This window comes from Pteropus alecto, unplaced genomic scaffold (genome assembly GCF_000325575.1).
Source record: "Pteropus alecto unplaced genomic scaffold, ASM32557v1 scaffold92, whole genome shotgun sequence".
Taxonomy (NCBI): Eukaryota; Metazoa; Chordata; class Mammalia; order Chiroptera; family Pteropodidae; genus Pteropus; species Pteropus alecto.
Genome location: NW_006432447.1, coordinates 13162803 through 13176054, shown reverse-complemented (window position 1 = coordinate 13176054; position 13252 = coordinate 13162803). Strand labels below are relative to the sequence as shown.

Sequence of the window (13252 nt, the reverse complement as noted above, 5' to 3'; positions counted from 1 at the left end):
CAACAATTTTCAAACATCACGGTTTTTTTAAAACTGTAAGACAGTTTTACATCTGAAATAAAATTAACTTTCTAAATGCCAAGGGGGAGAAAAAAACTAATACATTAGAAACTGAAATGAAATCAACCCTCAGAAACTTACGCCATCATCTGTAGGCCCCGTGGAAGTGTCAACTGCTTGATTCTTCACTTATCTCCTGGTCTAGAGGAAAATGTGTGGTTCAGAGGAGTCAGAGAAGAAGGGCTTTCATTTTTATAGTTCCAAGGCACTAATTCAATTATATTATGATTCAAGTCTTTCAATGTCTAGGCCTGAGATCAAACTGCATCTTGAGTTCCCCAAAACCAAACTGTGTCACCTGATCAGATGATTTATTTTTCTCTTATAAAAATTTCCTCTTTGTCCCACCTTTTCCTAAAAACAAAACAAAACAAAACAAAAACAAACAAACAAAAAACCCCACTGATTTTGCTTAAATAATACACAAGAATGTTACACAAATCTGGACTGGACAGAAATAAGAGCAAGGAGGCCAGAAAGGAGGGTATGCTAGGGTAACAAAGAAGCTACCTGAAGTTTACTATGTTTATATTATAGAGCTGCCTGGAGCTTTGATAGGCATTACCTGCATGGCAACAGGTAAACTCCTACTTTTAGAGGCTATCATGATTTCCACTCCCTGGGACAGACTAAAGATCTTCATGTGATTAAATTGCCTTCTTATGCCTTATATCCCAGGTCGGGGGACGGCAAACTATAGCTCATGGGCCAAATTTTATATTTCTATATGGTCCACAAATTAAGAATGGCTTTTATAATTTTAAATGGTTGACCAAAAAATTAAAAGAAGAATACTATTTTGTGACACATAAAAAATTATGTGAAATTCCAATTTCAGTGTCTAGAAATAAAACTTTAACGGAACACTTTTTAACAGTTACTTTTATGCTGCCATGACAGAGTCAAATAACTGGGACAGAGATTGTGTGGACCACAAGGGCTAAGATATTTACAGAAAATGTTTGCTATATTTCTGGGACTAGTGTTTCTCTCTGCTCTTGTATTCCTTTGCTCATGTGGACTGTTTTTAATTGTTCCAGGATACCCTGAATATATAGGACCATCCTTTCATTGCTTCCACTGGAATAAAAAATCATCCTCATCAAATCTATATATTTTAGGAGGTCTTTACTGAGTTTTGGGAGAGGGACATAAGAAGGGATCACAGAACACACTATATGTTTGACCATCTTGCTTGCTATAGCCTTTTTCTCCTTTTCCTTCTTTTTTCCTCTCATCTGGCATAATTGAGAATTTTTTCCAGGTCTCTTTCATGCACTCCCAGGTTCCCTGAGGGTCTCAGTGTCTATGCTCTGCAGGCTTATTGAAGCATCGTTTCCAAACAAAGCTAGTGCTGTCCTTGAAGAAGAATTCTGGTGAACACAGTTTTCTCCACTTCATTACTGTGGGAGAACAATAGTTCTCTAGAGATTTAGCTGAGGTTCAGAGGCTTCTCTAGGTGCTAATGACTTCGCTTTCCAATATTCTTAAACTGGATCACAGTTGGTACGTGAAGTCTCTTCACATTACACTTTATCCATGCATTCTTTCAGACATCAGATCTCTGGATGGTCTTTCAGCTTTAATCCTCTTGACTATATCAATGAAAGAGGAGATCAGAGGCTGTTCTTTCAGATGTTTTCAGCTACTTACACACGTAATATGGGGCTTACTGTTTAATGTCCCTTGCTCTGTGAATGAGACAGAAAGAGGCTATTGTGGTCCTATGATTAATAGGAATCTGTGAGCCCAGGGAGCTGGGATTCAGCCTCACCAACTGCAATCGAACAAGCCTGCGTCGGCATAGTGACTGGACTAGATTTGCTATATTTCCTCCAAAGCTTTCTGGGGTAAAGACTTTGAATCATCAATATAAGTCCACTTGGAATGGAATGGAGTGGAAAGATTGAGAGTGCAAAAGTTCCCACTCAAAAAAGACCCTGAGTCTTAAAATTCTACCACAAATGAAGAAAATTTTAACCTAAGAATGGATAAATCAACAATTAGATGAAAAAATTAGTCTAGATTTAAAAAAAAAAATAGCACAATAAATCCCAGAGCCATAAAACAGTGGACAATTTTGATTCTACAAAGATAAAATAAAATTTACATTGCAAAAGTCATGGAATGGATGGCAGCAGTTAGAATTTGATTGCTAAAGAAGACTCATGGGACCCAAAATGACAATGCTTTCAAGTCTACAGTTTACTATAGGAAAATGATGTAGCAACAACGTTAAAATAAGGTTATGCATCACAGCTAAGGGCAGCCTGGCAGCAAGGGTTCTGGAGAAGCCAGGGGCAAACTCCAACTGTTCTCTGTCTGGAGGCCTGTACCAGGATGTGCTTTATCTCCCAGATTAGGAACCACTGATATGTGCACAAAATATTTCAGACCCGGAGATCCCTCAAATAGAGTCTCAGATAGAGGTTCTTTAACTTTGCTGGTCACTTAGGCATGTTACTTACATGTAACCAGCCCTTATGTCAGAACTCTTCTGAGAGTCTTAATGAGATCAGGTACAAATCATCAATCTCAGTGTTATCAATGAACAATGCTGACAAGCTGGTATAAACTACTCCAATAATTACCTGGAATCCATGATTCCAAAGCAACAATCAGTTCATTTCATACCTTAACCAGGGTACATTAGCAAAACAGTTCCGGTTAATTCCAGACCTTCAGGAATCAATCCTCACAACACAGCCACCATAAACAAAATCAAAAGACAAGTTACAAACTAGGAAAATGAATTATAACTTACAATGTAGATAAAAGGTCAATTTCCCTAACATAGAAAAATTTTCGAGGGATATGAAGAGACACCTTACAGAAACGAAATACTTCTTAAACATATAAAAATAAGCTCATGAAAAATATTCGGTCTTATTCATAGTAAAGTAAATGCATATTGCAACTACTGAAATTCCTTTTTTTTACCTATAATATTGGCAAAGGTCAGAAAGTTTGATTATACATTCTGTTGGCAAGGCTATCAGCCAACCACTCTCCTCACAGCTGGGCAGTGAGTCCTTTCTTGAAAGGGTATTTGAGCATTACATGTCATTGTCTACTACAGCAGATCATGCTATTATTTACAGGGAACTTAAATGAGTACATAAATAACCTGGAAGTGGAGTTGAAAAACTTTCAGCCTTGTGAAGGGCTAAATATTAAATATTTTAAGCTTTGCCAGCCACATGGCCTCTGTTGCAACTATTCAACTCCACTGTTGTAGTGTAAAATCAGCCACAGGATAATATATGAACGCTAAACAAATGGGTGTGCCTGTTTTCCAATAAAACTACTTATGGACAATTGGTGAGCTGGATTTGACACGTGCGCTATAGTTTGCTTATACCTGAAAGGTATAAAGTAATTATTTTATTTGAGAAATTCTAGTACATGGAAGTTTAGGGGAAGGAGAGCTTGCATCCAGCTAGCAATCATCTAAGAGAATTTTATGGGGGTGATGATGCTTAATCTGGAACCTTAGTATTGGGTGGAGTGTCAACTTGGGAGTATGGTAAGGGAAAAGGTGAAGGCAAGGCAGGAAGGATACTCTTGGGAGGGGAAAATAGTAAGCAGAAGCACAGTAGAGTTGGTTAGCAAGTGAGTATGTAGTAGAATCTCAGTTTGGTTTAAGAATAATATACATTATGTGGAGTAATAGAAACACAGGTGAGAAGGAAGGTTTGGCCAAAACCAAGAAAGGCAAAGTAGAATGAACTTATTTTATAGTCAGCTTGGGTGAGTTGATGGTGGGCCACTGAGTCAGAGAGCGGCATGGTCAGTCATGCCTTAATATTCACCTGTTCCTAACCTGTTCTGTTAGACTGCAGCTTAAATAATTAGGGGATGCTTTTCAGAAAACAAGAACAACAACAATATTATAAATTTGACATTAGATACAGGATCTTGGATGGGGCACATGTAAGTCAGTGGTAAGCCCTGAAATCTAAGTTTCACTAGCCTCCTGACAAATCCACTTCTGTGGGTGGTATCATATGGAAAGGCTACAACAGTGTCTTGGCAAGAGATAACAAGGACTTCATGTGAAAATAGCAGAGGAAATTGGGAAGAAGGAGCAAACATCTAACTCTGTAGCGGGAAGAGTGCAAGGCTTGGCAACTGGGAAACTAAAAATACACAAATTTACATTGTGAGCGGGAGGCAAAGAAGACCAGACAAAGATGAATCTGAGATTTACAGTTTAAAAGTGGCAAGGAGAATATAATGATATAAACAGAAAAAGATAACAAGATGAAGTTCAGGTTTTCAAGGGAAGAGGATACAATCAATTTGAACAGAGTGAGTTTGAGATTCTCCAGGTAAAAGTACTCAGCAGGTCATTGAAAATGTATAATTAGAGAATGGGAAAAAATGTCTGAATTTGGGGGTCACCTACATCGAGTGCTGTGAAAGAATCAAATTATCGAGGGAGAGGATGCAGAGAGAGCAGAGATATTTGGATAGAGTTGCCTCCTCATTTGGTAACAATTAAATGGAAAAATGATGCCTATAGAAACTGATATGCTATTTGGGTGTTCTTATTTACTTTTGGGCTGTCAAAATTTTCCATGACTATCTCTTAACTTTAGCAGATTATTTGGAATGAAACTATTTTTTATGCTACCTTATTATCCATTAGAAATTATAAGTATCTCCCTGAAATTTAATATTTAAATAAATTATTTATATTCATTTGGACTTTAAGCACTTATCTCTTAGGATGACATTCACTGTGTTTTTTAGTTTCCTTTTATGTAGCTACAAAAATTTAGGTATAACTCCCCTCCCCCAACCTCCTGACAGATAACTTTTAAATCTATCTTACTTCCCTAGCATTTACAATTTTTCTACCTTAGAAGGGGTCAGACCTCTAGAATTCAAAGGAAAAAAGAACTCTTGAGAGGCATATAATTATAAGTAATCGTTATGCTCATTTACTGTAATTACTGTTCCATTTTAGAGCTTCCGTCTGCCCCTTGATGATTCCTTCTGACACTAAGAGGATCTAAGAAGTTTGGTACGAGATTCTGGAAAAAATAAATATACTTCTTGAGAGTGTTTGTTTAATTATCTGGTCTCAAATGGCTGCTATAAGAAACCAGAATATCCAGGATGTTGATATCTATCCAATTAATCATCTTTACTTCTTTAAGAAACCTGGTTGCAATATACATCGTGTTTTTTTCCTATTATTGTTTCTCTGTTGCTTTATTTTTTTTTTTCATGAGTTCTCCTAGTAATTTTTTTCACTGAGTATTTTGAGAAGCATATTCCCCTTCCCAGAATTCTTGGGATTATTTTAAACATGAGAGAAATACCTTCACCAGAGAGTTTATTAGAAAAAAATGCTACAAAAATGTTTCTATCCTAGTTCATTATCAGATTCACCTGGGAGACTAAAAACATACAGATTTACATTATCTGCAACCATCAACATCAATGTCAACCATCAATGTCTTTTCTTGGGTTGGTATGTAATACTTTTCCTTCTTCTTTCTATCCCTACATTTTACTGATATTTCATCTATTCACATGGCTCAAAAGATCATCTATATTTGACAATCTACAGATTTATATTTTCAGTCCAGTTCTTTTACCTGAATTCAGCTACATGCTTGGCTTTTCCACTTGGATGATTCACTTATATTTCAAATGTAACATGTCTTGAACTTGTGATTCTCCACCCTACCCAACCTATTTTTTTCCATATCTTTTCCTTATCAGGAATAGCCACCATATGCACAAATTTGTAGAAACCACCCTTGATTCTTCTTTCTCCCACACCTCATCTCTGCTCTACACTGATCATTAGCAATTCCTATAGATTCTTTCTATAATCTAGCTGGAACCTGTCCTTTTCCACTGCTATCCACATCATCCAAGCTTTGACGTTCTCTCATGTGGACTAATGCAGCAGTCTCCTAATTGAACTCCCTGCTTCATTCTTGCCTCTCCCATCCAGTGGTCAGTGGGTCTTAACTTGGTTGTATATTGGTTCACCTGAAAACATACACACAAACTATAGGTACTTGGATATAGCCCCCAGAGATTCTGAATTTATTGGTCTGGGGTGTGGCCTGGGTATGAAAGATTTAGATCATTTCCCCAAGTGATTTTAATGAGCAACCAAAGCTGAGGACCACTGCTCTATTCTACATGCAGCACAAAGAGTCAAATCCTTAATATCTAAATCAGTCTGCTTAAAACCCCTCAATGTCCTCCCTTTGACTTCAAACCCTCGTATTTACATCTCTACCCTATGCTGATTATACTCTAGGCACCACTGCACCTCCTATCTTCTCATCTGCTTTAATCTGCCTTATTGCTTCTGGGTTCAGCTTTCTCCATTTCCATGTACAGCAGTCCATGCAATGTATCTTTGAAGTGGCTAGGTACATGTTACTTGTGGGTTATTCTTCTGCAAAGCAATCCCATTCCATCTTTTAATCATAATTTGGATTGGGAGGACCCCATCCTTCTATTCTATCCCTAACCCACTTTGTGGTTAGGAATTTGACCCAGGATTTGCTTTTTAAAATATTCATTCAGTCTCCAGTTCAGGACTAATCATCCTTTCTGATAGTTTTTTGGCTGGAAATATCAGAAATTATGAACTGCTAGAGTTGTCAATCTGCTGCCATCTTCCTTGGTGACATTTCAGTAGGAGAGAAAGTGACCAATGTATCAAGAAAAAATAAGTTTTGAGATACAAGTGCTCCATTTATATGATCTCATTTAATCCTTACAATAACCCATTAGATTATCTATTGTTATCTCCATTTTGCTGATGAGAAAAGTGAACTCCAGAGAAATTAATATTTTAACTTACACATAACTGTTCCAGTTAGAATTCTATTTTAGATGCAAGTAATATTAGCTTATAAAAATCACTTTCTGAAGTATCTTCACAATATTAATTCTTTCCACCCAAGAATAAGTTTGTTATGAATATTCCACATCAATATGCAAAAACCAGGTTTTAAGAATGTGCATAATTATTTACTAACACCGTTGAACAAACAGGACACATGTTTGTATAAAAGATTATTGATGGTGGTTGTTGGCAGATTTATTAAATGGCTCTGAATGCTGTTGATGCTGATTAATTATGTTAGGACAATGCTTCTCAAAATTTAATGTGAAAAGGAATCATTTGGAATCTTGTTTAAGTGCAGCCGTTGATTTAGTAGGACTGGGATGGAGCCTGAAATTCTGCATTTTAACATGTTCCAAAGTGATGCTCAGGCTGCTGGTCCCTGCAGTATTCTTTGAGAAACAAAGGATTAGAATATCAGTGTAAGATCTATTTATTGCACCAATATCCCGGTAGCCTTTTGAAAGACTGTAGCCTAAATCATACCCAATTGAATATCACACAAAATTCAATGACCTTTAAAAGAAAAAATCTACATCAGGGTTGGTGCTCATGTGATTACTTTAAGGGTTAGATACCTACTGTGCTGTCAATCTGGGGACAGATTGGTGAAAACTTTTGTAACTCTTATGGAATTCTGGGTGATAAATAAGTACTTACAGAATAGTAAATTGAAGCACTGGTGTTAGGGAGGTTCCAGGAAGAACACAAATGATGGAAATGAAGAATCTGTAGAAATATTGCTACTTAAGAAGTAAAGTTTTCCCAAATGTCAAACATGATACACAAAACATCAGAAATAAATGACTCTTGCTATTCAAGTATAGAACCATCGTTGGTAATAGAAATCTTCACTTACATTTTTAAACAGTAAGTTTTTCTTTTTTAAACACAGAGAGAGTTTTATATCTCTCCCTATCTTTCAAGCTGGTTTCTCTAAAAAATAACAATTCATTTTATCAGTCTGTAAATAAACTCACTTCGGGGTTGAGAACAGTGTGCATTTCTGAAAAGCTGAATACCCTGGAGTCCCTCTGCTAAATATGTCATGAGAAAAAATATTCAGTGAGACTAGGTACATAATAAAATTAAATTTAATGTTTCATGAGAATTTACAAAATTGAAGTTTTAAAATAGTTTTATACTGGGAAAAGCTATATTCTTAAAAACAGTAACATTCTCCTTGTAACTAAGCCCAAAGGATAGTGATATTTCTTTTGTCTTTTGGGCAACATTATCAGTATGAGGCCTTGGGGTTAAGAAAATAGAAGGTGGTACAAAATAATGATTTTATTGACTTTTGTGAAATGTGAAGATAATTTTTCATATGAATAGGACTGATGGCAGTTTTGAAGATTATAGTGAACATGTAAGCAAATGAGATTAATTTAAATTGAGCTGAGAGAAGTAGCTAGCTGGGCAATCCTGAATTATTTCTAATATTTCAAAAGAGCCTAAAGGAAAATCTTTGGTGATTAGGCAATAGAGGCTTATTATAATATTATGGCTTCTTAATTTTGACTGGTATTATAGAATTTAATGAGATAACACTGGTTATCTGAAGCCAAATTAAAATACTGATTGGGCTTTGTTTAAAAATGAGATAAATTATTCATTGTAATGTGAGAGAATAGATCTCTCAAACTATTGAATTGATGTGGACTTGGAATAATGAAAAGACTCTTTTGAAAGTTGAAAAGTTTGGGGGCTATTATTAAAAATCAAGTATAGTTGTCTAACCAATGTACTGTATACTTGAAACTAATTTAAATAAATAAATATATTAAAAAAATAAGTATATTAGTTCTTGGGAGATACCTCTTGGACCAATGAACTTATTTGTAGTCAGTCAGCAAATATTTAATGAGCATCTCCATGTGCCAGACACTGGGCTTGACATTTTGGGGATATAATAATGAAAAAGTCATGGTCATTGTCCTTATGAAACTTCTGGAAGGAAAGGGAAACATTAGAGAAAGAAATAACTAGTCGCACAAAATGTTAACGTAAATTATTCTGGAGGTTTTTAATGCTAAAAAATGTTAATGTACTTTATTTCCTTATTCATATATTTAATTTAAAATATAGGTTCTGAAGAGATACCAACAAATAATTATCCATGACTGACAGAGGCAGTGAATGACCCTTGGTGCCTGTATGATGCACATCTTTTGGGTTGGTTCTTACCCTAGATCTAGATCTCTGTAGTTTTCTCCTTGAGGTGTATTTCCTGTAAGTGGATCTCGTAAAAGAGTTAGTGTCTCAGACAATTGGTGAATTGAATTTTTCACCAAAAGAGCATTTATTGTGTTTAAGTTTTAAATTCTTGACCCAGTTAGTTTCCATTTTTGGGTTTAGAGTTCAAGCTCATGCACTTCTGCAATGAACAGCTGCTTACTACTTGCATTTGATACCTTGTTTTATGAATCCTATTTTGATTTACTTTTCTCATCATTTGTTCATCTTGGTTGTCATAGAGAGTCATAAATAACTTCTATGTGTTTATTCTGGATACCTTTTCTTCTATCTTTTTTCAAACTACTCAGCCATTTTTACATTTCTTTATATACTTAATATTGATTATGTAATAAACTTTCAGAAACACAAATATTATTTAAGTAAACTAATGCTCAGAACAAGTCACATCTACTAAATTCTTTGATATGTAGTATTTTAATTTCAGAATTGGTGATGCATATTTGATGTTATGTATTGTAGAACCTCAAGGATAATTGAAAGAGTTCTAATAATTTTTTTTATTAAAGTAGTTGACATACAATATTTTATTAGTTTCAAGTGTATAACATAGTGATTCAACATTTATATACCATACAATGAGATTAGAGATCATTTTCTTCAGTAATAGAAATCTGGATTGAACTATGAACACTAGAGTTTTTGAGAACGTCAAGACAACAGTTAAGCATTGCGCTCTTTCCATGACCACACACACAGAAAAGTGAATATTTCCATAGCATTTACCATAGTACTAAAGTTAAATCAAATTTATTTAGTTGAATTTTATGTCTGCTTCCTAAAATGTTCAGAAATTTCCTATAAAGTAGAAAATTTTACTGTAATAATTCAAGGACTGATTTGTAGGCTAAAGTTGAATGTTATGGGAAAATTCATTTGTTAGAATGTTTGTGGTAGAAAAACCTGTGTTTGTTCATTTTAATTTGTAAGTTATGTTTGCCATAATAGGTTAGTTTTAAACATCAACTTCGTGATAATTAACTCTTTGATCTTATTTACTACATTTAAATGAATTCAACTATTTGAAAAGGCTATGAGGATTTTTCTCTACATAAAAAAAAAAAAAAAATCCCTACTTTTAACACTTATTTTACAAGTAAGTAAGTGACAGTGTAATTTTAATTTGTAAAAAAAAATTTTTTAGGCAAGGCAACCCTTGGTTGACCTCACAGATTGCAAGGACCATGACAGTTTACAATCCCTTATTTTTTTATTTTTTACACCTACAGCACCTGGTCTTCCTAGGTGTTCTCCCATTCAAGTACTAACCAGGCCCGACCCTGCTTAGCTTCCAGGATCAGATGGGATCAGGCTTGTTCAGGGTGGCATGGCCATAGATGACAGTGTAATTTAAAAACATACGTAGAATCTTAATTTTCTGAGAAACTGTCAGCATTTTCAAATTAAGGTGAGGTTATCCTATGATTATTAAATGCTCAGGTATACTTTTGCTGAATGTAAATATATAAATATTACCTTTAGCTGCTTAGAATTTTTTTACTTATTAGTCTACACAAACACACAGAGCATAAGTGTGACTGATGTTATAGACAAAAATTAGAACATACAAAAAGATTGGATCACTTGGGACTTAATCTAGTCTGCGTACATCAAAATAAATTGTTTTCTTAGTGAGCAGGATGCTAAGGCACTGAAACACAAGTTAACATTTAATTGGGAAACAGGCTGTTGAAAACAGGCTGAGGCAGGAAGCCAGGATGGGAGCACCTGGGTTGTGAAAATGAAAAAGCATAATGGGAAACATTTTGAGGTTAAATTGGCTTCTTCACAGCCAAGCACATGCTGTGGTCTTTACTTGGAACATTCTTCTTCCTCCTGCTACTCCCTACATTTTCCTCTTCCTTTTATGGATGACTTTTTCTTTTTATCCTTTGATCTCAGGTCTAATGTCTTCTTATCAGAACTGTTCTTACTTTAAAGTCACTTGTCTCTCCCAAGTAACTCTCAGAACCTTGTTTGTTTTTGTCATAGCACTTATCACAATTTTCAATCATTTATTTGTTTGCCTATCTGTCTCCCTTCCACATTGCCCAACTCTATTTCATTTCTAGTCTCTAAACTCTGTGAGGAACCATTGTCTGTTCCGGGGCCTACTAAAGTTCCTGGCACACAGTAGATACTCTGTGGAGATCTGTTCTTCCTTATTGCTTTCAGGTAGCAATACAGGTAAGTCATTTCTGATACATAAGTATCAAGCAGACTTTCAAAACATTTTTATATAGGAAGGTCTGCAGATCCTTTTTCATCTTTTCAACCACATACTGCTCCCTGTCCCATTTCAGGCTTTCCTATCAATTTAAAATAGAATATATATATATATTTTTGGGGGGAGTTCTTTCTATATCTCTCTATATATAGAATATATATATATATTTGGGGGGAGTTCTTTTAATATTTACTATTAAAAGAACTTTCATAAGTCACTGGAATTGTGCTTCATAGTTTCAAACAGAATTCGCTTTCTCCGGTGATGACATAATGACTAAAAGGCAAGTCACTTTCTATCTCTAGAGTTTTATCAAAGCTTGCTGCACCTCTAATCTACCACTCTATACCGAGCCTTGTTTAGCCTAGGGCAATTTGCTGGCTGCTTTCATTGTCAGTTCAGTGTCCCCTGAAGACTTATAATTCTATAATTAATTTCTAATTTATCATTAGGATGTGTGTTTATTATTCAGAAATCGTTCACTGAGTGTAGATGAGTAGGGAGCTTTGTACAGGGGGTCACTCTTGGGACATAAAGATTGAAGGTGATATCATCCTTGTATTCAAGTTGATTAAAAACTAGCTAGGAAGACTACGTATTCATATATGAAAAAATGAAAGACAATTACAATTTATTTAAAACAGTAAAAGTTTAGAAACAATGCAAATGTGTAAGAAAGGGAGAATAGTTGAGTAAACTCTGATATATCTACACATTGAAATTAAACTTTAAATTATTACTAACAATAACCTAATGTGTAATTATATTATAAAGTTAAGTATGGGATAAAGTCAGGATTCAAAACATCAGAAATTTAAATTGTAGACCTCTTTTTCATGCTTTATTTTTCTCTGTAGCAATGAATGCCATCTAACATGCTGTATAATATGCTTATTTATTTATTATATGTTTCTTTCCATTAGAAGATAAGCACCATGGTGGCAAAGATTTTTTATTTTATCTAGAACGGTGCCTGATACATGGATGGTGGGTATTCAGTAAATATTAAATGAATAAATGTATGTTTAGAATATAGAAGAGAATAATGAAATAATAGAAAAAAATCTATCAGTGATGGTTGTCTTTGGGTGTGGGTTTATGGGAGATGTTAGGTTTCAAATTTATATTTTCTTGTGAAGTTTTGTGTAATAAATATGCATTGCTTTTGTAATGAGACACATGGTCTCTCTTTCTCTCCACATATACATATACATATATATATATAGACTGGATAGGAATACAGCAAAAAAGTAGCTTTCTTCGAATGATAGACATTTTAGTAAATTTAAAAAAATTGTATATTTTATTAATAGAATGAAATAAAAATTTATGAGTTTTTAATTCTTTAAAAAACAGGAAAAGATCTTTCATTTGTGGTGGTAGTGGTTTGAATCAGAATATAGAGAACACATAAAAAATAAAAACTTCCTTTCACGTTACTTATACTCAACGTGAACATTCATCAAAAAAAAAAAAAAAAAGGAAAGAAAATTAGACAATTATAGGGCTTAAACTATATTTTGTTTGTTAGAGATAATGTGTACATTGCAGTTTATACACTAAAGATACCCAAATAATTTAGACAGAAGGGAAAACAGAAGACATTAGATTGCTTTGCGATTCAAAAATTTGTGCTTTATCCTTACTTTGACACTTTGATACATAAAGCCTTTGAAACACCAAATGTGTTTAAAAGGTTTGAAATCAATCCTTGGAAGTTCAAGTTTTAAGATGGAATGCTTTATCTAGCAAAAGATGATAAAAAAAAAAAAAAGAATTCCCCTGATAATAAAACAGAAAACACCAGGGGAAAAAGGTACACA

At 34.4% G+C, this 13252-nt stretch overlaps 1 protein-coding gene and 1 pseudogene across 1 annotated transcript in view; one reads left to right on the top strand and one right to left on the bottom strand.

Moving 5' to 3' along the window:
• Window positions 1–13252, top strand: part of EFHB (EF-hand domain family member B) — an 80837-nt gene that overhangs the window by 65816 nt on the left and 1769 nt on the right. The window contains exon 13 of the mRNA XM_015585769.1: window positions 11378–11389. Within this exon, the coding sequence (XP_015441255.1) occupies window positions 11378–11389 (12 nt within the window). The remainder of the gene's footprint in view (window positions 1–11377; window positions 11390–13252) is intronic.
• Window positions 10423–10541, bottom strand: LOC112476078 (annotated as a pseudogene).